The sequence below is a fragment of the Mirounga angustirostris genome, unplaced genomic scaffold (assembly GCF_029215605.1).
Source record: "Mirounga angustirostris isolate CCGP_5_RB_7025 unplaced genomic scaffold, mMirAng1.0.hap1 SCAF_9, whole genome shotgun sequence".
Classification (NCBI taxonomy): Eukaryota; Metazoa; Chordata; class Mammalia; order Carnivora; family Phocidae; genus Mirounga; species Mirounga angustirostris.
In genome coordinates this window covers 142,132,016-142,157,906 of record NW_026991717.1, presented here as the reverse complement: position 1 = coordinate 142,157,906, position 25,891 = coordinate 142,132,016, and the positions used below count along the sequence as shown (strand labels likewise).

At 52.2% G+C, this 25,891-nt stretch overlaps 2 protein-coding genes and 1 pseudogene across 13 annotated transcripts in view; 1 reads left to right on the top strand and 2 right to left on the bottom strand.

Moving 5' to 3' along the window:
- Positions 1–1,489: 1,489 nt before the first annotated feature.
- On the bottom strand, positions 1,490–6,056 carry LOC129046578 (eukaryotic translation initiation factor 1-like; annotated as a pseudogene).
- Positions 6,057–6,069: 13 nt separating this feature from the next.
- Positions 6,070–8,983, top strand: CKB (creatine kinase B). Its single transcript, XM_045901582.3, has 7 exons — positions 6,070–6,262; positions 6,463–6,617; positions 6,691–6,823; positions 7,101–7,272; positions 7,989–8,112; positions 8,326–8,515; positions 8,598–8,983. The coding sequence occupies exons 1-7, from the start codon at positions 6,070–6,072 to the stop codon at positions 8,774–8,776; spliced, it is 1,146 nt and encodes a 381-aa protein (XP_045757538.1). The 3' UTR covers positions 8,777–8,983.
- Positions 8,984–20,426: 11,443 nt separating this feature from the next.
- The window catches only part of MARK3 (microtubule affinity regulating kinase 3), a 122,373-nt gene continuing 116,908 nt past the window's right edge, over positions 20,427–25,891 (bottom strand). For 9 of the 12 annotated variants that reach the window (XM_064571642.1, XM_045901577.3, XM_045901579.3 and 6 more), the window contains 3 exons: positions 24,759–24,785; positions 23,373–23,417; positions 20,427–20,970 (listed from right to left, as the gene is read on the bottom strand). In XM_064571642.1, the coding sequence (XP_064427712.1) occupies positions 20,625–20,970; positions 23,373–23,417; positions 24,759–24,785 (418 nt within the window). In that variant the 3' untranslated portion in view covers positions 20,427–20,624. The remainder of the gene's footprint in view (positions 20,971–23,372; positions 23,418–24,758; positions 24,786–25,891) is intronic. The other 3 variants (XM_045901581.3, XM_045901580.3, XM_045901576.3) reach the window with 2 other exon arrangements.

Below are 25,891 nucleotides of genomic sequence, written 5' to 3'. Positions count from 1 at the left end.
CCAGCTGACTACTCAGGTTAGGTGGGCACCTTGCCTCGGGCAGAGTTTGTATATTGGGGCTCTCTTAAAAAGAACCGATTCTATATAAGCCCAGCTAAGTGTCATTGTATTAAACTCTCTCCACAATCCTATGGAGCAGGGGTAGGGGTGGGGGGATCACTTTACAGATGGGAAAACTCAGATTCAGAGAGGTTAGGTAGGGCGCCTGGGTGGCTCAGTTGGTTAAGCGACTGCCTTCGGCTCAGGTCATGATCCTGGAGTCCCAGGATCGAGTCCCGCATCGGGCTCCCTGCTCGGCGGGGAGTCTGCTTCTCCCTCTGACCCTCCTCCCTCTCGTGCTCTCTGTCTCTCATTCTCTCTTGCAAATAAATAAATAAAATCTTTAAAAAAACAAAAACAAAAACAGGTTAGGTAGTTGCCTAAGGTCGCATAGCCAATGGGGCCAAAGTGGGACTGGGATTTAAAGCCAGTAAATCTGACTTCAGAGAACCAATGGTAGATTTGAATAAAGGTGAGAACAGGCAGGAAAAAGACCCTGGAGAAAAGGGTCAGAGTCACCCTGGGGAAAAGGGAGAAGCTGAAGATGCCCACTGGGGGAGTCTGCACCTGACAGGGATCAGGTGACCCGAGGTCCTCCCCTCTCTGACTAGTCCAGCCTCCTGCCTCATAGTGCTCTGTGACCCCAAAGCAGCTCCCACCCCTCTCCAACCAACTTCCCCTGTGGTTCTTCAGAACCCAGGGACAGGGCACCAGGAGGAAGAATTGCCCACCCTGACTGCCTTCTTTTTAAAAAGATTTTATTTTTGGGCGCCTGAATGGCTCAGTTGGTTAAGCGACTGCCTTCAGCTCAGGTCATGATCCTGGAGTCCTGGGATCGAGTCCCACATCGGGCTCCCTGCTCGGCGGGGAGCCTGCTGCTCCCTCTGACCCTCCCCCCTCTCATGTGCTCTCTCTCTCTCTCTCATTCTCTCTCTCTCAAATAAATAAATAAAATCTTTAAAAAAAAGATTTTATTTTTATTTATTTATTTTTTTAAGATTTTATTTATTTATTTGAGAGAGAGAGAATGAGAGAGAGCACATGAGACGGGGGAGGGTCAGAGGGAGAAGCAGACTCCCTGCTGAGCAGGGAGCCCGATGCGGGACTCGATCCCGGGACTCCAGGATCATGACCTGAGCTGAAGGCAGTCGCCCAACCAACTGAGCCACACAGGCGCCCCAAAAGATTTTATTTTTAAATAATCTCTACACACAACATGCAGCTCAAACTCATAACCCCAAGATCAAGAGTTGCATGCTCTATCCACTGAGCCAACCAGGCACCCCATACCCTGACTGCCTTCTGAGGACAGACTCTGGGAATGACCTCTGGTCCCCTGCTTGGCCGTCCCACCTGGCCTACCTCTGCAAGCCCAAAGCTGCAGCCCCACTGGGCAGGCTCAGTTCGATGGATGAAAAGCTGGGGACTCCATTGAAGCTCCCCTCCCCCTCCAGGGCCAGCTGGTTAATGTGCAACCAGGTGTGCTTTCTGAGGAACCTGGACCGTAAACTGGTTGGGTGATGTCACCCAGCTTCTTGCCCAGACGCTGCCAAACCGGCTCATTGGGCCCTGGGGGAAATGGAGGGTCCACAGGCAAGGGCTAGGTCACTGGGGCAATGTTATTCTAACTGTGGTGGAGGCTGGCACCATCCAGGCCTCCCCACCCCTTGCTCCTCTGCTCTGGGATCACCCAGGCTCCCAAGCAGTCCCTGCCTGGTAGGGGACCGCCCGGACATTTGGGTCTAAAGGCCTTGAAGATCTCCTCTCCTTCCCCCATCACAATGCTGTCTGTTGACCATCCATGCTGTCAATCTAGTCCAGCCTAGGCTTGGCCTGCCCCAGGGGTCCCCAAGATGGGCTCCAGGTTAAGTTCGCCCACGGCCAAGCACTCCCGGACCACTGAGGGTTTGCTGGACCTCTGACCTGTCTCTTCTGTCACCCACCTTCTGATCGTCCTTTGCTTCTCTGCAAAATGGATAAAACACCCATGTCAGAATGCTGAGGATTGCTGGAGCCTCCGGCAGGAGTTATCACCCAGGCCTGACCTTTAGCAAGGACCTCCCCTCTCCAGTGTGGGCTATGCTTGAGGAAGGAGAGGGCAGCAGGACCTACCCTCCTTCCACCCAGCAGGTCAGGCCCTTAGTGGCCTGAGGGTGGAGGGGGGTTCTTCTGGGAAGCTGCAGAGGCTGAAGACAAAGGGGAAGCCCTGAGTGCCCCTCTCCCCATGTCTGAAAGCCAAGTTGGCCTCCAGATTTCCAGAAACAGAAACTTGAGCCCATCAGGCTTTTGGAGGTGGGGAGGTGAAGAGGGCAACTGTGGATTATTTCTAAAATTGGAGGAAGGGGCTGCAGGGAGCACAGTGTGCAGAAATTCCAGGCTTAAGGGACACCTGCTATCTGGGCAGCCCAGGGCCATTTGCCTTTTTGCTTTGGTTTGTTTTATGTGCTTAAGAAAATGCCAACTGAGAACAAGTCAAAGCATGCTCAGGTGAGCGAGAGAAGAGGCAGGAGTCTCATGTGTGGTAAGCACAGGGACTGCCTATCGAGACTCCGCACCCTTTGATGTGCATGAAGGCAGAGGTGAAGGGACTTGCTCCTCCTTTGGGTCTTTGCTCCAGTGCCCATTCCCCAGAGGCACCAGACACTGGAATTCCTCGCGCTGCCTCTGCCCTGCCCCCACCCCAGCGGCACCCATCTTCTCCCAGATCCTGACAGTATTTCCTTCTGGTTCCCGTGGCTGCTTGCTCATGGCCAGCCTTCCAGCAGCAGCGTGATGTTCACCTTGCTGCCTGCAGTGCTCACTGTGCATTCCTGGAGGGATTCTGTGAAACATACACAGAGCTAAGGGCTTCTCCTTTCTTGCTTTATTCACAGAACAATGAATGCATGGTGGACATTGACACATAAGCTCCAATTCACTTCTTTTTTCTTCTCTTTTTTTTTTTATTTAAGATTTTATTTACTGGGGCGCCTGAGTGGCTCAGTTGGTTAAGTGTCTGCCTTCAGCTCAGGTTATGATCTCAGAGTCCTGGGATCGAGTCCCACATTAGGCTTCCTGCTCAGTGGGGAGTCTGCTTCTCTCTCTCTCCCTCTGCCCCCCCTCCCCACCATTCGTTCTCTTTCTCTCTTAAATAAATAAATTTTAAAAAAATAAAGATTTAATTTATTTATTTAGAGAGACAGCGTGAGTGGGGGAAGGGCAGAGGGAGAGGGAGAGAGAATCTCAAGCAGACTCCATGCTGTGTGCACGGAGCCTGTCTCGTCTTGGTGCTTTATCACAAGACCCTCAGATCATGACCTGAGCTGAAATCAAGAGTCAGAGGCTTGGGCGCCTGGGTGGCTCAGTTGGTTAAGCGACTGCCTTCGGCTCAGGTCATGATCCTGGAGTCCCGGGATCGAGTCCCACATCGGGCTCCCGGCTCGGCGGGGAGCCTGCTTCTCCCTCTGACCCTATCCCCTCTCATGCTGTTTCTCTCTCTCTCTCTCTCAAATAAATAAATAAATAAAATCTTAAAAAAAAAAGAGTCAGAGGCTTAACCGACTGAGCCACCCAGGCGCCCCTTTCTCTTCATCTGACTGCATGAAGGAATTAACACTACTCCAAGCTAAAAGCAGACCTCCATGGTTACATTAGGTAAGCCGTGAGGTTTTTAAACTTATGACAGGGAACAGAAGGGAAATTCTACTCATTGCAAGGAAATCCTCACTTAAGCTTCAGTGAATCAAAAGCACTTAAAACCCATGAAACTGGGCGCCTGGCTGGCTCCATCAGTGGAGCATGAGACTCTTGATCTCGGGGTTGTGAGTTTGAGTCCCACATTTCAGGCTGAGATTACTTAAAGAACGATTAACAACAACAACCACAACCATGCAAATTCAGCTAGTTCTCCTTAGTCAGTCCAGTCTCTATGAGGAACTGGCGTATGGTCGTGCACTGGTCACCCTGCAGCTGAATTACTTCTCCATATTCTGGATGCTCATTACATCACTATTGTAGGCAAGTTTCCTCTTAAACACCTTCATTAGTTTCTTTTTATTGTAATCATCAGTGACTTGGAAGTAGTAAGGGTTTTCCTGCCATTTCTCTGTTGAATTCTCATATGGATATGATCCTCAGTGCCAGCAGGGAGCAGATCATCACTCTTATTTGCATTAGCAAGGGGTTCAGAAGTGTGGAGGTTCTGGATAGCAGACATAGGATAGGATCCCCCTTTCCTTGGTGGAAATGGCCTGCCGAAGGCCCCGTGGGAGAAGGCAGGTGGATCTTCAAGAGGTGAGGGGGGTAAGGGGGAGGCTGCTGAGTCCTTGCTGGTGGCTCAGTGACTAGGGGTCTCACTCCTTTTTTAAAATAGCTGTGTAATACTTCACGCTGGGGACATGCCTCCCTACCTCGGGCCAATCCCCAAGTGATGGGCATCGAGTTCTATCCAGGTTCATTTGTATGTTTTTCCCACCACACATCTCTATCTGCAAAGAGAAATGAGACTGTCCTTTGTACAGGCTGGATTCCTAGAAGGTGGATTGCTGGGTCATGGAGTACAAGCATTTTTAATTTTAATAGATACTGCCAAATTACTTTCCAAAAAGGATGTAGCAGTTCGCAGTTTCAGGCAGTGTGTGAATGCCTGTTTCTCCACATTCCAACCCGTAGCCAACACTGGCTGGTGTCAATCTTTCACATTTTTGCCATCTGGGTGTACTGGGGGCAGTGGAAGGAAGGTATAGTCCTTGTTGTTTTAATTTGGATGATTCTGATTTTTAGTGAGGTGGTTTTTTTTTTTTTTTTTTTTTAAATCTCACACATGCTTATTGTTTGTTAGTGTTTCTTCCCATCTTTACTGAAAGTCTCTGGGGACTGCCTTTGGGGGTGGGGTGGTGAGATGAACCTGTCCCGGGTGGAAAGGGTATAAGGCTGGGGTCTGGAGACTCTGAGACTGTGCACTCCCCAGCGGTCTCCCAGCGCCACATTGTTCTCTCATCTACCAGGAAGGTCTGGGCCCTGGGGTCTCTGGCTCGGGTCCCCCAGAGTCGGGGGACTTGCCCAAGGTCAAAGCACCGCGGGTGCCGCCCCGCTGGACCGTAGCCAGTCTGCGCCTCCCGCGCGCCTTCGCTCTGCACCAAGATCGCTCGGGAGATGCCCGCGGGCACCTTGAGGAAGGTCAGCGGCTCCTGGCCAGCTCGGACCAGGCAGGGGTGGGGTTGGGGAGGGGTTAGTACCTGCTGCGGGAGCCCGGGACGTTCACGCCTGGACCCTCGTCGCGACCGCCGCGGGGACCGGCGGGACCAGGGAAGGCCAGAGCCCGGCTGCAGATGAGCCTGAGAGTCTTCAAGTGCCCAGCGGCTCTCCTGCCTCAGTTTCCCGCCCAGAAGCAGCGTGGGAGGGAACTTCGAGGACGTCCAAGGGCCTGAGGGTTCGGCTGCGGGGTCCTGGGCAGGCGCCGGGCGCGGTAGGCGGGCTGCGCGGGGTCCCGGCGAGGGGACAGCAGAGGTGGGCGGCCTTGGGGGGGGGGTTTGTCAGGGGCTGCGGGTGGCGGACAAAGCGGCGGCACCACCCCGCAGCGCGGGCCAATGGAATGAATGGGCTATAAATACTGGCCAATGGGCGGCCCGCGTCGCGCCCCTTAAGAGCCGCGGGAGCGCGGAGCCGCCGCTGTTTGCCTGCGCCGCGCCCGGAGCTGCCGACGGACCGAGTGCCCCTGCCCCGCCCGGCCACCCGGTGAGTGGGCCGGAGGGCCGGCAGCGGCCGCCTCGGCGCTGGGGCGGGGGCGCTGCGCACGAAGGGGCTTGTGGGCCGCAGAGTCACGCACGCCGGGGTCCGCCGCCTGGAGCGCGCGCCGGCTGGGCCCGGGGTCCTGGGCGGTGCGGGAGCGCCCCGCGCGCGCTGCGGACCCTGCTGACCTTGGCCGCGTCCCAGGGTGACCAGGAGCCGGGGCAGCGAGGCCCTGGGTGGCCTGCACGTCCCTGGGGGGCCCGGTGAGCCGGGCCTTCCCTGACCCCCGAATCTCCCCGCAGCCTGCCGCCCGCCGCCGCCATGCCCTTCTCCAACAGCCACAACACGGTGAAGCTGCGCTTCCCGGCCGAGGACGAGTTCCCCGACCTCAGCGGCCACAACAACCACATGGCCAAGGTGCTGACCCCCGAGCTGTACGCGGAGCTGCGCGCCAAGAGCACGCCAAGCGGCTTCACGCTGGACGACGTCATCCAGACCGGCGTCGACAACCCCGGTACGCGCACCCTGGTCCTGGGGTCTGGGTGCGGGTTCCCGATCCGCAAGACATCCCCCGGGGCTAGGGTCCAGCGCCTCCCCCAGAACCCCGCTCAGGCCAGGGTTCCGGCGCCCCCTTCCCGGGCGGAGCCGCAGAGTCCTGAGGGGCTCGCTTAGGCCTGCCAGTGACGTCACTGCCCCCATTCCGCGTCCCCCCAGGCCACCCCTACATCATGACCGTGGGCTGCGTGGCAGGCGACGAGGAGTCGTATGACGTGTTCAAGGAGCTCTTTGACCCCATCATCGAGGACCGGCACGGCGGCTACAAGCCCAGCGACGAGCACAAGACCGACCTCAACCCAGACAACTTGCAGGTGCGGGGCGGCCCCGGGTGGCGGGGCGGGCTGGGGAGGGGTCTCTCGGCGCTCACCCCCGCTCCGCCCCCAGGGCGGCGACGATCTGGATTCCAACTACGTGCTGAGCTCGCGGGTGCGCACGGGTCGCAGCATCCGCGGCTTTTGCCTCCCCCCGCACTGCAGCCGTGGGGAGCGCCGCGCCATCGAGAAGCTCGCGGTGGAAGGTAGGGGTCAGGCCGGCCGGTTGCCCCTCCCTCGCCCCTCCTCCCGTCCCCGTCCGGCTTGTTGTTTATCCGTCACCCCCGTCACCCGAGCCGCCGCTGCCATGCTCTTATCTGCGCGCCGTGTCCGGTTTCCCGGGGAGGGGACGGACGGAGGCCCAGCCCCGTGCCTACGGCGGCCTGGGGCCCAGCGAGGGTCGCTGTCCCGGACCGCCGACAAAGCTGGGCGGGCGTGGGGGCAGGGGCTCCTGTGTATCCCGCTGAGCGTGCCCCTCTGCAGCTCTGTCGAGCCTGGACGGCGACCTGGCCGGCCGCTACTACGCTCTCAAGAGCATGACGGAGGCCGAGCAGCAGCAGCTCATCGACGACCACTTCCTCTTCGATAAGCCCGTGTCGCCCTTGCTGCTGGCCTCGGGCATGGCCCGTGACTGGCCGGACGCCCGCGGCATCTGGTGCGTGCCCCCCTCCCCCCCCCTCCCTTTGGCCCTCCCCCACGCCGCCGCCGCCGCGGAGGAAGAGGGAGGGGCCGCGTTCCGCAGAGAGGTTTGGTTCCTCCAGGGCCTCCTCGCAGGTGACCTTGACCGTGCAGGTACGTGAAAGGGCCTCAGCGGGTGGAGGCCCAGGCCTCCTGAGATCTTAGAAGTGGGCGACGGGTGTCGTTGGCTTCTCTCCTCCACCCTCCTCTTGGGAGCTGGAGCTCCTTGTTTTCTTTCTCGTCCCCTTCCCTGCGGGGGCTCTGCCAGGTGCTGCGTGACGCAGACACTTCGGAGTGGGGGTTGGGGGTGGGGGAGGCTTACAGCCTCCTGCGTCCACTGTCTGCGTAGGGCGGCTTCAGCGCCCAGATACAGCGCTTCCCCCTGCCCCTTGCCTCCTAGGTGGGGCCCTCGCCCCCTCCCCCACACCTCAGCCGCACAGCACATGACTGGCAGGATGGGGCACAGCTCGGGTCTTTTTGTACCCTGAGGTGTCCTGGCCTCCCTGCCTACCCCGAGTGTGGACGGGCTGGGGTCCTGGCCGCAGCTCCAGCTTCTGGGTACAGCTGGATTGAGCACCTCAGGGACCTGGAAAGTTCCTGGGGTTTGGGACCCCCCCCCCCCCCCAGAGCTTTTTTCTGATGTGTCCTGAGACCATAGTTTGAGGAGGAGGCTTGACTGTGCCCCTCCCCCAGGCACAATGACAATAAGACCTTCCTGGTGTGGATCAACGAGGAAGACCACCTGCGGGTCATCTCCATGCAGAAAGGGGGCAACATGAAGGAGGTGTTCACTCGCTTCTGCAATGGCCTCACCCAGGTCAGGCCCGACCACCTCCAAGCTGGGCTGGCACAAGTGGGATTTGGTGCTGGGGGTGGGGGGAGGTGCAAGGCCAAGCTCCAGAGCTCAGGCAGGGATGTGGGTGTCCCCATTAGTCCCCCTGGGTCCAAGGGTCCCAGCCAGTCCCTTGGGGGTGGGGGTGGGGGGAGGCTCTCAGCCAGGCCTCACCTCTCCCACCTTTTCTACCTCCAGATTGAAACACTCTTCAAGTCTAAGAATTACGAATTCATGTGGAACCCTCACCTGGGTTACATCCTCACCTGCCCGTCCAATCTGGGCACAGGCCTGCGGGCTGGTGTGCACATCAAGCTGCCCCACCTGGGCAAGCATGAGAAGTTCCCGGAGGTGCTCAAGCGGCTGCGGCTTCAGAAACGAGGCACAGGTGAGTGGAGCAGGGGTTGTAGGCAGTCTTCTCTCTGGGGCAGCCCCCCACCCCAGTCCCGCTGACCTGGTTGTCTCCCCAGGTGGTGTGGACACAGCTGCTGTGGGTGGCGTCTTCGATGTCTCCAACGCAGACCGCCTGGGCTTCTCGGAGGTGGAGCTGGTACAGATGGTAGTGGATGGTGTGAAGCTGCTCATTGAGATGGAGCAGCGGCTGGAGCAAGGCCAGGCCATTGATGACCTGGTGCCTGCCCAGAAGTGAGGCCCCAGCCTGCACCTGCCACCACCACCAGCCCCGCTGCTTCCTAACTTATTGCCCGGGCAGTGCCCGCCATGCACCCCTGATGTTCGCCACTTGGCGGCTGAGCCCTTAGCCTCGCTGTAGAGACTTCTGTCGCCCTTGGTAGAGTTTATTTTTGTGATGGCTAAGATGTTGCTGATGCTGAAATAAACTAGGGTTTCGGCCTGCCACGAGTCTCCCGAGTAGTGTGTCCCCTTCCCTTGGCAGCTCTGGTGCCCAGAAGCCAGGCTATGGAGGCCTCAAATCCTAGGTCAACCCTTTCTGTAAGAAGGAACAGTAGTCAGGAGGCAGTCACCCTGCTGTGCCCATCCAGTCCCATTCCATGAACTCCTCCCTTGCCATCCTGTCTACTTGGCTTCCTTGCAGGCCTGGGATGGGCTGGTGCGGAGGGACAGGGAGGAGCTCTAGGGTGGCAGAGCTCCACCCTGAGCATCTAGGGACATTTGGGCCTGGGGGGTGGAGCCTGGCACTCTGCTCAGCCCCATCCTGCAGTGTGGGGGAGGTGTGGATGCTGGGTTGGGGGGGGAGGGAGGCAGTTGGAGGGTGGGCAGGAACCCCAAAAGAAAATGCCTCCCCATCCTGCCCGCCCCAGTCCAGTTTCTCCTCTGGTGAGGGTTTCTGCCACCCTCCTGCCCCTTCCAGCACCTACAGTCTCCTAAATCTCTCCCCTCAGCTTCCCTTCCTCCTAGCCTCGGGCAGACCAACTGGGCCTAGCCCTTCAGTTCCTCACAGAAAGCCCTGGGGCCCCTGTGGGGCCCCTGTGGAGCCATGGTGGGTTCCCACCACAGGGGCCCTGGGCAGGAGTGGGGGTAGGGGCTGCTCAGGGTGGGGGCTCCTTGGTCTCTGTTTCCCAGGCACTCCACAGCTGTCACTGTCCCCGACTGATCTCACTGTGGGGGGATGGGCCAGGGCTTGGGGAGTAGAGGTGGACAGGGTAAGCCAGCCCCTAGCAGGGCTTGTCCTCCCGCTCCGCAGTTCTGTGGACAGTCTCTGCTGCCACCTGCTGGCCAGGCCCACCTCAGCCCTCCCACTCCCCCCCCCCCCCCCACCCCAGCCCATCAGACCACAATATGGAGGGAACACGCTTTTCTTCATTCCCCGTCTTGGATGGACTCCACCAGTCAGCAGCACTAAGAGCATCTATTCCTGCACCCCGGCCAGGGCCCCGCTAGGACACGCCCCTATGGCAGGGCTTCTCAGCTGTACCCACTCACACCGGGCAGGTGACTTGGGTGGTGGGGGCTTCCCTGGGGACTGCATCCCAGCCTCCAACCTCTAGATGCCAGCCCTGTTACCCACCCCACCTTGTGACAATGGAAAATATCTGCAGACATGGCCAATTGTCCTCTGAGGGCCAAAATCTCTTGCCTCCTTGAATAGGAATTAATTTTTTAAAAGTAAGCTCTGCACCCAATGTGGGGCTCAAACTCACGACCCCAAGATCAAGAGTCACACGCTCTACCAACTGAGCCAGCCAGGCACCCCCCCGCCCATGCTCCAACTGGCCTCTTTGAGAACCACTGCCCTACAGAAATAATTAAGAGGTACAATTACTCAGAATGGGGAAGAGCTGGTCAAGACTGCCAACAATAAAGGGCTGCTTAAAACTCCAGGCCACCTCCCTCCACAAGGCACCATGTGGGCATCCCAACAGCTTGAAGAACTCGGCGAGACGGAGGCATGCTTAAAAAACCTGAAGTGTAAAAGCAGGTTATAAAACAGCTTGTACTCTGGATTCCGGAGCATGTATGGAAAAATCCTGAACAGTAGTTAACTGTGGGTGGTGGGGTAACAGGTGATTTCCTTCTTATACTTTTGTTTCCCAGATTTTCTACAGCGAACATGGATTACATAATTATATAAGTTGAAACAAATTCTTTTTTTAAGTGGTGTTTAAAAAGATGCTCTCATGTGTCACAGTTCGTGGGAGACCACGAAGGCAGGACTTCACTGCACCGCCCCTCATTTGCTCTGCACAAACCGATCACCGCCCCTGGGGGTGGAAACAGAGACTCCGAGGTGCGGGAGGACTGGGGTCACCAGTTTGAGACCATCCGTTCCAAGTCCTGGGCTCTTTTTGCTGCTCTTCGACTTTTCAGAACACCCTAGACCTCCAATGTGCAGCTCCTGCTGCTCGGAACGCTGGCTGCAGAGGCAGCAGCTGCCGGGAAGGCGCCTCATTCTGCACTTCTATTTGGAGCTGCCTGGTGCCCACACCAAAGCCTCCCAAAGCACCCTGGGGCTGCATCCCGCACTCAGTGCAGACTCTGAGTTCCCTTTTCCACAGGTAACCAAGGGGAGCAATGTTTGATTGGCAAGAGTCCATCTTTCCATGGAGCAGGGGCAGCGTGTCAGTTTGGAGAACTAGGAATTTTACATGTGAGTTGGACAACACAAATCTTGGTTCCTATGTGTGGCTACAGACTTTCTGCAGGGATCCATGCAGTCTGGACTCTTTGTCCCTTTCTCCCCAAACCTGTGTTTGTAGAACTCGTTCTGCTTTACTGAAGTCTTTCAGAGAAGCAAAGATGATGTTCTTGGTTTCAGAAGTAGGACTTTCACACCCTTCTCAGAGTTGGGGGCTTGTCAAAATTTAAGGCTCAACTTAAACAATTAACTTCAAGACCCAGGAAAGCTAAAAGTACTCCTAGCTCCTCCCATTTCTGATGAATCTGTGTGGAGCCAGCTGCTTGTCTCCTAGCAGCCACGCTCCCCTTCTGCGTTCCTAACAAAACCCTGGTTTGGGCCTGGCATGCAGCTGTCGCCACGGGGATAAGCACGCTCCAGGAGCCGTCCTGGGCCGTGAGGCCGGGGCCAGCTAAGGCCAGCAAACGGAACACCTGCACACGTGCAGGGCACACCCCTGGAGCACACAGGTGTGCTGGCTGGCACCACTCCTGCTGCGGTGAGGGGGGCTGGGGCCGGGGTGCCGCTCTGCCTCTCACGGACCCAACTGCAAGGCTCGCTGGTCTGGCAGGGCTTCCGGGTCAATCTGTCCAAGAATTTAGTTACTAAATCCAGTAGCTCCAGAAACATAGCTTGGCTTTGCCCACCCCCCCCCATGCCAACGTGCACTCAGAATGGCAACATGGGAGACCGGAGACACGCAGGGGAGGCACCAACACCTGCAGGCCTGCCTTCATCTGCCACTTTCGGTCTGTTTCCTGCTTTCCACATTTGGTCCAGCCTACTGGAAGCCCAAGGTCCACCTATGCCCAAATTCCAGGGAAGACCTCCACACCTGTCCTAGCCCTCCTTTTGGGAAGGACCTCAGTCCTCACATGTCACTGTCCTTGGGCTTTATCCTTTTGTCACTCCCCCATCATATACTGCTTCACCATGAATCTTCTCTCTCAGAACACTGACTACGGGGTCAGGCTTTGGGTCTTGCCCCATCCCACCCCACCCCACCCCAAGTAGGCTGCTCCCATTACTGGTAAAAATGGCTTGTGTTAACACATTCCCCGGGGTTATTCCAGAAATATGTGACTTAACAACAAAAGACAACATCTATTAAATTTTCACTGAAGTGAAAAGTCTAGTTTTGTCAATACTTTTGACCCATCAACTGCCCAACACATTCAGAAGCACTTCAAATGCATTACACTTTCAAGAAGAAATGATGAAGGTGGTACACATTTAACCACACTTGAAACCTCTGACTTTGTGCTTGACAGGATCCATCTGCACTGCTACAGCGAAAAATCAGAGCTATAGTGCTTATCTTAGAGAGGAAATGCTCTGAGCAGAGGGAAGGCCAGAGATTGTGCCTCCTCTTCCTCATTCTTCCCTGAGACCAGAAAGGAGGGCCAAGGTGCTTACTGCTTTCCTCTATTCTCCTAGCCTGAAGAACATAGGAGAACAGCACCTGGCTTTTCCAGCCCAGTTCCAGTGTCCTGGTCCCACTTATTAATGATGTGATACTAGGAAATGCAACCCGACAAAATGTGCCCTGCGCATTTAGTGATGTTGGGACAAGAAGACACATGGCAGCGCCTTTCTGGGTAGCAGAACCCCTACCCACTACAGACAGGCTGGGCTGCTGTTTGATGAGCTGCAAGACAGGCCCAACAGGATTCTCCAGAGTTCAGAGAAGGTGGGGAGCGGACCCAGCGACCCAGGGCACTGGGGCTGAGAGAGTGGGAACTGCAAAGATTAGAGGCAGCAGGTGACAAATGAGCTGGGTGCTGGAGAGCGAGCAGCTGGCCAGAGGACACGGGCAGAGAAGGGACCAGCCTGAGCAGCGCCCCGGGATGCACACAGCAACTCCTGGTGTCACATCGGGAATGGCTCTCAGGGGCACCATCTACCAAAGGGTTTTGGGTGCCATATTAATGAACATGACAGCATATGTTCCTATTTCCCAGCTTATTTCCATGCAAAACATGTCTGATTTGAGAATGTATTCACACCTACCCACGCCTGCTGGCAGCTCCCTTTTGAGAGCAAGGGAGAGGCAAGTCAGTGCAGAGCTCACTCCGGAAGAAGCTGGCATGCCGGGTGCCCCACACTGGCCGGGATGCTTCCTCTCCAGTCCCTGGGACCTGGCTTCCTTAGTGCAGCAGGGTCTATTTTTGTCTGGCAACAGAACTCTACCCAAAGCCTGCCACGTCACTTCCTGAGAAAGTCCTGGACCGAAGTCCTCTTAAGAGAACAGAGGTACATTGTCTGAGACATATTTTATTGGGATGGTGACAAGACAGAGCCTGTCCAGCAGGGCGATGGCACTGTCACTGCCCCTACACATGCTGAGTCTGAAGTAGGATGAGCTTTCCATGCCTGCCTTTGTACACACCACCAAGTCCCCTTCCACTGAGCAGACTGGGGGTGCTTCAGGCTTGCCCCTGTAACCTCTACCCCCTCCCCACTCCGACTGGGCTTCTCTCGTGTAGCACTGGCCGTACCAGATTTCCAGACCATGTCTGTGCGCCTCTCCCTGTGAGCGCGAGCTTTTAGCGGACTTAGGTTTTACCGCAGTTCTTTTTGGATCCCCAGAGCTCAGCACAGGGCCCTCCAGAGTAGCTGTCCCACTCTAACCCCCCAAAAATGCATGTTGATGAACAAACCACCACGGAAAAATCTTCACTTCTTGTCCTGAAACACCTGAAAAGGACTAGGGCAGTTTAACTTAGGGAAGCAAAACTCAGGAAGGAAACACAATTTTTATCTTCAAATACTTGAGCCCCTCCCTGACTAATGAAAGCTCCCAGGAGTACGGGGCCACCAGGGCTGGGCAAGAAACTGCCCGGGCATCAGGAAAATCCAGGACCAGACAGACTCTCTGCCAGCCCCCCGGGGTGTGCACGTGTAAGTGTGCACACCCTGGCACTGAAGGGGCCCAGCAGAAGCTGGACAAGTTCCTGATGAGCAACTGCACATTCCCCTCCTGCTTGAGGGATGCGTTCTAGAGTTCTGGCTTAAAATAACACATAAGAGGTGGGTTCAGTGGGTGGGAGGTAGAGAGCAGGAAATTGCAAAAGGCATGGGCTGGGGGAAGGGCTGCAGGATGATCAGCTGTCCCTGCTCTCAGTGATGCCCCCCAGGAAGGCACCTATTTTTCAACCCACTTGGTGAGAAGATATCTCACCACGGCCACAAACCACTGCAATGAATATCTAGGGAGCTGGAAAAAGACGTGAGAACCTCTGAATTTGTAACCAATCAGCCTCACCACAGAAACAGCAAGATAAATCAACAAAGCCAACAGCAGCCGAAGTGCCTCCTGCAGCCCCAGTGTCCCCAGCCTTCCTGGAGAGACCTGGGTCATCTCAGCAAGCTGAGCTCTAGTCTCGCCCCAAGGTGACCCCCAAGGAGCAGCCTCCCTATCTCAGGCAGGAGGCACGCAAGCTTTGCAAGCCTGGACTCCTGCTCAGCAGGCCTCACCTCCGGCTTGGTGCCTGTGACCAAGCACCAGGAACTGAGGGCTACTGTTAATACCCCAAAGACTCTCTGACCTCCAGCTCACACACCGCTGCCAAGCCTCATGTGGCTGTTCTCTTAATGCACTGAAACCTAAGCACCACACTGCGCGACTCTGTGGTGTGGGATATGGATTAAGGCTCTAAGCCAAGAGCTTTAACCCCCAATTTCACATCGGATGGCAAATGTCATACGATTCAGGACCTAATCCTGGACGCCCACAGCACCCACCCGAGGACCTGCATGGTCTTGCGCCTGACTCGAATGAATGACACAATATGGACATCGGCTATTGGGACAGCTCAGTGAAGAGAAAAGCACATTCCCAGCCCACCTCTGAGCCTTGTCTGTAAAAGAGAAAGGGCTCAGCTCAGATGGCTGCTGGAGACCGAAGAGGATGGACCACAAATCAAAACACAGCTTCCCATGGTGGCGCCTGCCTCATCCTTGGGCTATAGGGGAATCCCGGTAAGAGTTCTGACTGAAGCCACTGAAACTGCCTCGTGCTTTTCAAGTATTTCTCGCCCATACTATGACGACTACTACGACTACTACTATTAGTACTTACTACTACTACTTCTCCTCCTCCTTCATCATCACCACCACCATCTTCATTATTTTAAATGAATACTTATTTTGTACTAAGTACCTGGAAAAAAAAAAAAACCACCCTTCCCCTTGGGGCTTGCATTCTAATAAGGGCAGGGAGGGTAGATACAGAGACAAAAAACATTTGTCCATGCTGCTGACTCTTAGCACGACACAAAGTAGGAGGGCACAGCTGGCCAAGCAGGCCGGGAGAGCCGATGTGGTGCGGTGTTATTTTACTTTATTATTTCTAAAAAGTGGGCACCATGCCCAACATGGTGCTTGAACTCATGACCCTGAAATCAAGAGTCACATGTTTTACTGATTCTGAGCCAGCCAGGCGCCCCTGAGCCAGTGGGACTTTAAATGTGATGACAGGGGCACTTGGGCGGCTCAGTCGGTTGAGCGTCTGACTCTTGATTTCAGCTTAGGTCACGATCTCAGGGTCTTTAGATCAAGCCCAGTGTCGGGCTCCGAGCTCGCACTGAGTCTGCTGGAGATTCTCTCTCCCCGCCTCTGCCCCTCCCCTCGCTCCTTCTAAAATAAATCTTTAAAAGTGATGGCAACGGTAGGCCTGTTGGGGGAGAGGTGACCAGCAGTCTGAAGGGAGGATGGGGTGGGGTAGGGCGGGGGTGGGGGGCACCATCTGCCTCCCCTGACTGTGCTCTTCCACCAGACTCATACTCTTCCCTGTCCCCTGGGGACATACGCCAAAACTTGGGGCCAGGAACACAACGGTACTGGCTGGTTTCCTAACATCAGGCTCAGAGACCAGAACTCTACACTTGAGAAATTGGGGGAATTTTCCTTTTTTTTTTTTTTTTTTTTTTAAAGATTTTATTTATTTGACAGAGAGAGATACAGCGAGAGAAGGAACACAAGCAGGGGGAGTGGGAGAGGGAGAAGCAGGCTTCCCGCGGAGTGGGGAGCCCGATGCGGGGCTCGATCCCAGGACCCTGGGACCGTGACCTGAGCCGAAGGCAGACGCTTAACAACTGAGCCACCCTGGTGCCCCTCCTTTTTTTTTTTTAAAGTATTTATTTATTTTTATTTATTATTATTTTTTAAGATTATTTACTTATTTGACAGAGAGAGAGATCTCAAGCAGGGGGGAGGGCCAGAGGCAGAAGCAGACTCCCCCTTGAGCAGGGAGCCCAACGCGGGGCTCGATCCCAGGACCCTGAGATCATGACCTGAGCCGAAGGCAGACGCTTAACTGACTGAGCCACCAGGCGCCCCTGGGGGAATTTCCTTAACAAGCCTCTGCTGGGAGGGCAGAGAGCAGTGTTCAAGGACTTCAGTGTCCTGGCTAAGCTGGGCAGGGAGGAAGGACACAGGGTTAGTTTGAATTCTTGTTTAAAAGGGCCTGTACCTGAGTGAGCTGCGTATTTACTAGCAGCTGCCAGGCACCCCGCTCTGCACTTGCCACCTGGTGGACTCTACCAATAGCCCAGAGTGAGATATCATTACTGCCACACTTTATAGAGGCAACCTGGGGTATGAACCCAGAGCCTGAAAACCAGGCTGCCTTGATCAAGGGCATACACCTCAACTGCTAAGCCACGCTGCCTAATTCAGGTTTAAACAGGGCTCTGACGTCTGAGTGAAGTGAATCCTAAGAGGCCCTGCCCTGCCAAAGCCATCCGACGCCGGCCTTCCCGGCCATCCAGACCCTGCTGTAGTAACCAGTGGGCAGACCTCAGCACCTCCACCACAGCCAGCAGCTCACCTCCCGGCAGAGTACTTTGCTCCTGTGAGTTTACTCAGGCTTCCCTGCTTTGTCCGCTCTGCTATCCTAGCAAGCTGGCTTCCTCCTTGAGTGTCAGAGCCCCCACCCCCTTTCCATTCTTCACGTGCCCAAACCTCCCCATCTAGTCCCTCTGATGGCTTCTCCTTACCATGTGACCGCCCTTCCCTGGGGGAGGAGCCAGGCCCAGATGCCCTGTGTGAGCTCTGACTTCTGAGGAGTACAGTGCTGGTTTGACACTGATCACGCCCAGCTGCCCCGCTGGGATGTCACCACACCAATGGCGAGCACTCTCTCTGAGGGAGCATCACCCCCCGCCTGGGTTCTGGTGTCTCAAAGTGGTAGACTGAAGACCCATTTACAAAGCTGTGAAACTCTGTCCTCCTTGTTGACTGGGAGGATGCCCAGGTTCTACTCTTGGGGACAGTCACATCTAGACTCACCTGTGCAGTGTTAGGGTACCTGCAAGGCCCATCCTTCACTCACCATCGCTCCCTTTGAGAGCAACCATTCCCCCCAGTGTAAAGTGGGCTGCTGAGCTCTTTAAAAGGGTCTTATGGCAAATCAGCAAAAGTAAACCAAAACCCCAAACCCCCCAAATAACAAAAACACCCCAAAGAAAGCCAAGTTTTGAGCAGGCAGACACACCTCTCTGCACCCCTGCGTTCCCCGCTCCGTGGACACTGAGGTCACCATGCGCCACTCACAGAGCAGGAGCTGCCCGGAAAGGGTATTCCAGGGACGGTTTCTACAGCGACAGTAATGTGTTCATAAAGCACACACAGCGAGATCTTTCTTTTAACTATCATCCTTCTCTAGGCTTTTGGAGAAACACACACTGTGAAAACGCTCACAGTTGTGCTTCTCCAAGGCAGTCATGTCCCGTCCCAGCTTTCTGCCTGGGTCTTCACTCTTAGCCACGAAAGGATAGCCCAAGAGCCAGGCACGTCGTTAAGAAATGCTGTCTCGGGTCCTCCGATTTGCCTGGTCTGGACGGAGTCAACATAATTGGAATACTAACTGTACTTTCAGGAGTAGACAACACTTTTGTTGTCAGGTAAATACGAACAGTAGCACCACCCCCACCACATACCTTAGCTCACCTCTGAGGGACTCCAGAGGAGTGGATGAGGGAAAAATGTGGCCTTGTCATTGCGTCTGAAGTGATTTTCAAGTACTCTAGAACATTCCTTTCCAAAAGTCACTGTATGCAGAATAAAAACACCGTATTATAAAAACATACTATTTTAAGGACGGGCATGGGCCCCTCAGTAATCGATGTGATTTCATGTTTTAGCTGCAGTAAAGCAACACTATCTATGTTGCCACTGAAATCACACCAATGTCAATCAGTGTCAGAGGCTTTGAAATGAGACCGACCCAGACCACTTCCGTGAATCAGTACCCAACTCTCACTGGGTCAGTAGTGCATTAAAGTGCCCACACACTTGTGACAAACCAACACCCAACAACAACACGTGCACAGAGTGGTCATCTCATCAGAGCACGTGGGGAATGAACTCTCAAAGGAGCTTAACCTCCAGTATTCAGTGTGTCCTTGAGAACAAAACTATGGCCAGCTATTAGAGAACGTGTCCGAGGTGTGAAGGTCAGAGGAGCCCCGCTTCCCTTCTGCAAACTTCCACAGGGCAGCTGCTCGGAGGAACCTGTGCACACGGAGCTGTGAGAGAAGCGCGTGTGCAAAGGAACTGGGTCTACAGAAGGAACTAAAATGCCTCAGGTGAAAAAAGGAGGGAGACGGGGCCCCTCCCACCTCTATGCCTCCCAGGCCACACCCCTTTTCTGGGAGCTTCTGTCCCATATCCGCATAGGATCCACCCACTGGCCGAGGGGCTGAGGACTCCCGGGGTTCCTCCTGGGTCTCCACATGGTGTCTGAAGGAACCCCCAACTCAGTGCATTCAAAACCGCTCTGCTGCTCGCCCTCCCCGCCAAAGCAAGCTGCCCCATTCCAATGGACAGCAAACCCGTCTTTTCTGCTGTTCAGGCCAAAACTTGTACAGCCTTGGGCTCGCTCATCCACAGGCAACACAAGAGCAAATGCAGTTGACTCTTATTTCAGGACATATCCAGAACTGGCCACGGTCTCACTGGGCCAGCAGCACCTCCTGCCTGATCACTGCTGACAGCCTCTGAACAGCTTTCCTGGCTTCTTCTCCTTGCTCCCTGAGAGGACAAGCCACCGTCCCCATCCCCCGATTTAACATGGCACTGACCAAACCTCGGGTCCCTAGGAATGCCTGACACCGCTCTGCATTTTTTTCTCTTGGCACTGATCATTTTGTTCCTATGACTTTACTTTTTGCTTACTGACTGCCATCCTATTAGAATATAAGCTTCAAGAGATGCTATAGGGATCTTTGTTTTGTTCACTGATGTGTCCCCAATACTTAAAACAGCGTTCTGCCCATGGTATTGAATATTTGACTGTCTGTCCAGACTTTCATACTTTGACCACCAACAAAAAACCCAGAAACCTAAATAGCACACCAATCAATGTGGCAATTTCCCCATGAGACTGAAGTGTCACCCTAAGTGATGAATTCATTACTCCCTCTATATAACCATGTAGGTGGTGGGAAAAAAGCTGTAGGATTGATTCATGTTCTGAATCACAAAAACAACAAGAGAGGAAAATTACATACTTCATGGACAACAGAACCGTCAGGACCTGGTACCTCTGCACACGGGCTCGCGGAGGCTCCTGATTCCCTTCCTCCGCAGGTCGCCAGGAGGGCCGACTTCTCCCTTTTTTGCCTTTGGAGAAAAAAGATGCTGGTAATCACAAAATGCTGGGCTCCACGCTAAGGACAAAGTGGCCCCAGGCCTTCATACACTTACCATTTGCTTTTGTTCAGCTTGGTGGTGGAGGCAAAACATACTTTTAGTCACTGCCTTAATCTGAGTCTTAAATACAGTAGTAGGAGACAATGCAAGATTTTACTGAGAAAAAGTGAATTTTTAATTATCTTGTGAATCTACTTAGAAAAACACAAGCAATGTTCACAACTATAAATTTAAACCTTTTGCACTAAAAAAACACAAAACAACAAAACACAAAACCACAGGCATGAACTGTAAACCTGTATTAATTATCAACTAGTCTTAAAGTTAATTCTTAGTAGTAATTCGACATTTTCCTCCTTGGCAATTTTAATGTTTTAGCACCAAATGATCTCCCACAGAGGTACTCGTAACAACTCTGGCTGCCAGTGTAAGGAGATGCTTCCGTATGCAGTACTTCACACGCACAGTCCACGCTCACACCACACAGACAGGAGGCCCATGGCGATGATGTCACACGTTTTCAGGGCAATGGAAATAAGACAGAGGGCACGCATGTCACACATCTTTAATGTAGTGCATTCGTAGAAAAAAGGCCAGCTTCCGCTCCCAGGCGTGCTCTCGTCCTTATATTTTAATATCATGATTTAGAAGATGCAGACGTTATTACCTAAATATTATTCTATACATTTCCATCAGTGTTCAGGAAAACACTTTAAATTGCTACTTAATTTACACCGTAATTACTGGGTTACAGCTTCAGCTCATTGGCAATTTTGGAAGCAATATTTTTGAAAGCTATGGATGTCCCTGATATCCGCTTAAACCGGACCCCGTTCAGAGACAGTCTTGGCAGCTTGCACACCTCCATCTCCCACTGCACGAGGTTCTCTGCGTGCCCGTCACCGTGGACACAGAAGAGTAAGAAGCGCTCTCTCTGCTCATAGTCGCAGTTATTGGCATCCAGCACTTTGCGGATTTCCCGCATCATGTCATTGGGATCCATGGAACTAGTGGTTTTCATGCTCCAGGTAAAGCGGAGGGAGCGAGGTTTTGCTTCTTTGTTTTCATCCTTTTGCTCGGCAGATACGTTGCGACTGAAATGCACAGTGGCAGGTTTATTTTTAATTGCACAGAAAAACCAACCTTTTCTAGTTCAGCTAGTTCATAATCAACATCTTCGCTGTAACAGAATAACTGACCTCCACACTTCTCTTGCATAGGCTCCCATGTGGTGACCTGTTCCTTTACTGAGAAGCATTCCTCTATTACTCACCTCCCCCCCCAAACCATAACCCACACAGGCCAAGGTCTACCTGGCTGAAAAATCTTCACCAGCCATCTATCCTTAATAACATTAAGAAAATAATTTGTTAAACAAAATCCTTGAAGATCAGGTGAAGTAGAGAGCTGAGCACTTCTCCAAGAAGAGCCCAGCTTTCCCCTCTAGGTTGAATGCAGGTGCCAAGGAGCCGGGGGAGACCCCCAAAAGCCCAGCTTAGGGAGGCGGGGTCGGCAGGCCAGCTTCTGGCTCTGACCAGCACGGCTGCTCCTGTGCTACCACTTCTCCTCTCAGGTCAGTTCCTCATAACCTTCACCACAGTGGTTCCTCAGGATAACCAGTGTCTCCACATAGTTCAAAATCACCTTCCTTGTAGGTGGCCCGAGCATACAGCTGGGTGGGGGCGTGGGCCCTTCTCTCCGTTCCCTCCACCCACCTCGATATTTTTCCTGCCATTTTGTTAAACTGTTAATTCCACAGTTAAAAATAACTCTTAGGTGACATTATCTTACTACTGAAGCAGAAAAATGAAATGTTAAGGCTTATTTGTTATTGAGCACTCCAACAACCAGTTTGAACGCAAGCTGTATCGATCCACAGAGTGGAAGGGGTGGTCCCAATGTCTATGAGGTGACGTCACGGTGGGGTCCTGGGCACAGTTCTCTTGGGAAGTCCACAACTAGGAATCTACCATATCTTGCTGTTCATGGCATTTAATCATCATTGCCACAAAATTATTTACACTCTCATGTATACATCAGATGCTTCAATGAGGACGGTGAATGACTGACGCTCTTTTGTATTAAAAACACCCAGGACATGCATGTTAAAAACACTTCATCCTATGGCAAATTTATCAGACCTGAGGGTGGGCCATAGGTTTACTATGCAGATAGCTGCCAACCAGCTGGTAGAATATTCAATTTTGTTCACATCTCCTCAAATTGGTCGGAAGCTTCCTATGTATAAAATGCTGTATTAGTCACTAAATAGGTTACAAAAATGAGCAAAAGCTCTCAAGCTAAGTTGGGGTTGGGGGAGGGAAGACTGCAACTCAAGGCCAACAGCAGAACAGGAAAGGTATAAAGGGTCCACTAGAGGGTGGGAGGAACGACAGGTGGGGCCCTCTAACGGAAGGAGTGCAGGGAAATGAGGAAATGGCTTCCAGGAGGGGGTGGCATCTGAGAAGAGCTACCAAGAACCATGGGATTCCAATACAACGGGGGTGGGGGAAGAGAGTTCGTGTGCTGAGCAGAGAGAATATCATAAGCAAAGGCAGGGACGTATGGAAAGCACAGAATGTGTTGAGGGTATAATCAAGTGTACAGATGGACTGGAACTGGGGGCACAGCATCACCCCCACAACAGCTGCTGAGTACTTGCGGTAGGCAAACTCGGGACAGCTGGAGCCTGCTCAAGGCCGGCATGGGCAGGCCTGGGGTGGGAGTGACACCTCAACTGGGGCAGGGGTGGGGTCAGGGGAGGCCGGGGCTGTTGAGGCCACCCAGGGCAGGCCAGGCAATGGGGCCACTGCAAGGTTTCATTCAGAAAAGTCACATGATCAGAGCTGTGCTTGAGAAAGACCAGCAGGAGAGCAAATGGGTTAACGGGGACCTGAGACAGCAAGCTGGCAACTGGTACTGGAAGGGCGTAAGTGGACAAGAACTACAACTATGGAGGCCTATCTGGTCAACTCCCCCAACACCCAAATCTGTGTAATGAAATACAAAATGATCTACAAATTGTAAAAGCAAATCGCTCGACTACATAATCATTCTTAAAGACACATCTAATTTAAAATATGAAAATTCTACTCAATATTCTGCTTTCATTCTTTGAGACCAGAATCATGCAGGAGTTATGGACACGTCAACAGTGCTCCTACCGACTCCCAGATCTCATTTCAGGCTGTCAGCGCCCAGGCAGGAGGGCCACGTATTTTAACACCCAAACACCAGTGGAAAGCCCAATCAGGCTGGGAGACAGAAGGCTTCCACGGGCTGGTGGCCATGGCGCTCTGGCGCCCTCAAGTGGCCACTGGGAGGGGGCAGCAGCCACACACTCCTGCTTCACCAACCGCAAAATGCTGACCTCACCAAGCAATCCTACATTGAGAGCAGGGATATGATGCAGGATATTCAGAAAAGAGCACCGTTTCTGCCACACACACAAGGTAAATACCTATAAAATATTTTAAGTAAAAATAATTTCCCTCACCTTGAGCCCTCATATCTCCCGTTCCTCTCATATTCAGTTGGAAGCCTCAACGAACAGAATGCAGAAGCAGAGAAGCGGGAAAGAGAAAAGAAATCTTACAGACCAGTACACAACCACCCATAAACAAACACAGATGTCATAAAATGAGCAAACCCAAAGCACTTCGGGTCACCAGCTGTGCTTGTTAAACTCATCCTGTCATGGGGGTGAATCAGCCCACGGCCATCCTTCTCCATGTGTGCTCGCAGGCGGGCTGGGAGGCTGGCCCTGCACCTGCTTCACATACACAACAGGTATTCCTGCCCGGCTCTGGAATTGGAGATATTCTGATTTTTTAATCCCTCCCCCAAAGGGTAATGGGCTTTAACTAAAAGGAAATGAATTCTAGCAGTTAAATCCTACTTCCAACTGCAAAATTTCCTGTGCAAGGGAAAATTTGACAACTGGGAAGATTAAAAAACAATAATGGAGGGGAATTTCCTACATGAGGAAAGCGCTCCTCCCACAGTTTTAACAGAGCTTACGTTCACACAGTCTTTCAGTGACCCACTGACCTCATCAACACATAGACCCCCACAGGCTGGCCTTCTGGACACAGGTGGCCCAAATGGCAGATTTTCTGCCTCACTCTGTGTGCATTCCAAGATCGTGAGCAACGTTTTTGTTCTCCTGACTCATCATCATCAAAAAGTACTCATCTGGTAGGAATATATAATATTTACCACAGTGCTTTCAGTAAAAGTAATGAGACCTACTTCCTTCAGTGGTTGGTGGAAAGCAGCTTTTAGACAGAATACTACTTACTCTTCAACTCGCTGAAAATATTAAAACATTTCCACTATCAGTTGCCCACAACTTTATTTCTGAAAACCTCAAACCAAATGAGGCTGTAGGTTTGAATTTTGTGCTTGTTTCCCATGTAAAAATATTAGCTAACTTCCCGGCCATTTTAAAGCCTTTTGCTAAAAGATGGCAACAGTCACCACTTACCTTCTGCGGGCTTGAGGCCAATCAGTAACTGTACATTAATATTACTGAACATCTCATTCTTCAAACAGAAGCATGCTAAGTGTTATTAGTATGAAGACAGAATTATTTGGATGCTAAATAATTCTACCAAAGAAAGAAAATGCACAGAGCATGCACAGGCCTATTGTTACATGGGTGTCACAATCCCTTTACAAATGCCTGACAGAGTTAATCTATTTCTTTTCAAGGTTTCCTTACAAAGAAATAAGTATTTAGTTCTCAGCAGAAAGTTTAGTTTTTAAGAAAACAAAACAAAACAAAACAAAAACAAGGCTAGAAAGCCAAACCTGATGTTAATTGCAGGAGCCATTTTGGGGTAAGGATCGAAAAAAAATAATGTGTATATATAAGTCCTACCTTTTGATAAACCTGAATGACATGTTTCTAAAAGAAATTAAGCCAAAAAAAAAAAATTAACAAAAATGACTTGCACAAATTAAATAGAAAATCTAGTCAATTATAGAAAGAAAGAAAAACAACAAACAAAACAGGGCTCCTCTTTCTGTCCAATGAACAATGAAACACAACATTTGTTGAAAAAATAAAATTACAGGTAATTGAGTATGTGATCTTTTAATTTTCTAGAAATATAAAAAAAAATCTTACTTGTAAGATAAATTCAGCAGTAAATATTGACATTAGCTGTAATTAAATTTATTTAAAGGTTTCTTAGATGGATATACTTTAAGATGATAAAATCCAACATCCTGTGTTAAAGAAGTGATGGAAGTCATCCGCAGTATACTAGAGTAAGAGGGTAACACCTCTTGATCCTCTTCAGAATGTCTTATGAACAAAAACCTCACCTTCTTATATAACATTAAAAATTTCATTTTAAAATGTTCAAACATTAAGAGAACCCTTACTTATCTCAGAAACATGATTTAAACATTCACAGAATGTCTACTACAGTATAGGACATAAATCACTTTTTAAGAAAAAACTAAGTGATTGGGGTTTAAAATGAAGCAGACTTTTCAGAGTTTTAGATGGCAAAATGAACGGAAATTAAATGATAAGATAACAATGGGGTTTCAATTATGTTTTATGGAATAAACTGGAAGAGCTGTATTTAGAAGGGACTCTGCTCGTTAAAAATTAAGGAGATGCTCAGGTTGTTCTGAACAGAATCTGACAAAAGAAATTCCAAACTATGAGTCGGGCTTGTATGATCATGTGGGTCAGCATTCCTGGGCAAGTGCAGGCTGGGCTCACCAAACTATTTCTGAAATTCCCAGTTCTGTGACTGAACACAGAATTCAGTCTGAGTGAACGAAGTAATGAATGTCTTGGACTTGTTCTTCTAACATGGATAATTTGGCATTGCTTCAGATACAAGCAATTAAAAAATATCTAACTACTGTGAATAACAGCCAACTACTTCATAATCAGATCAGAAGTGGTAATGCAGGGTTACACGCAGTAGACAAGATCATGCACGTAACAATATTTTGTAAATAATTAAGCACTACGTAAACCTAAGGCAGGAT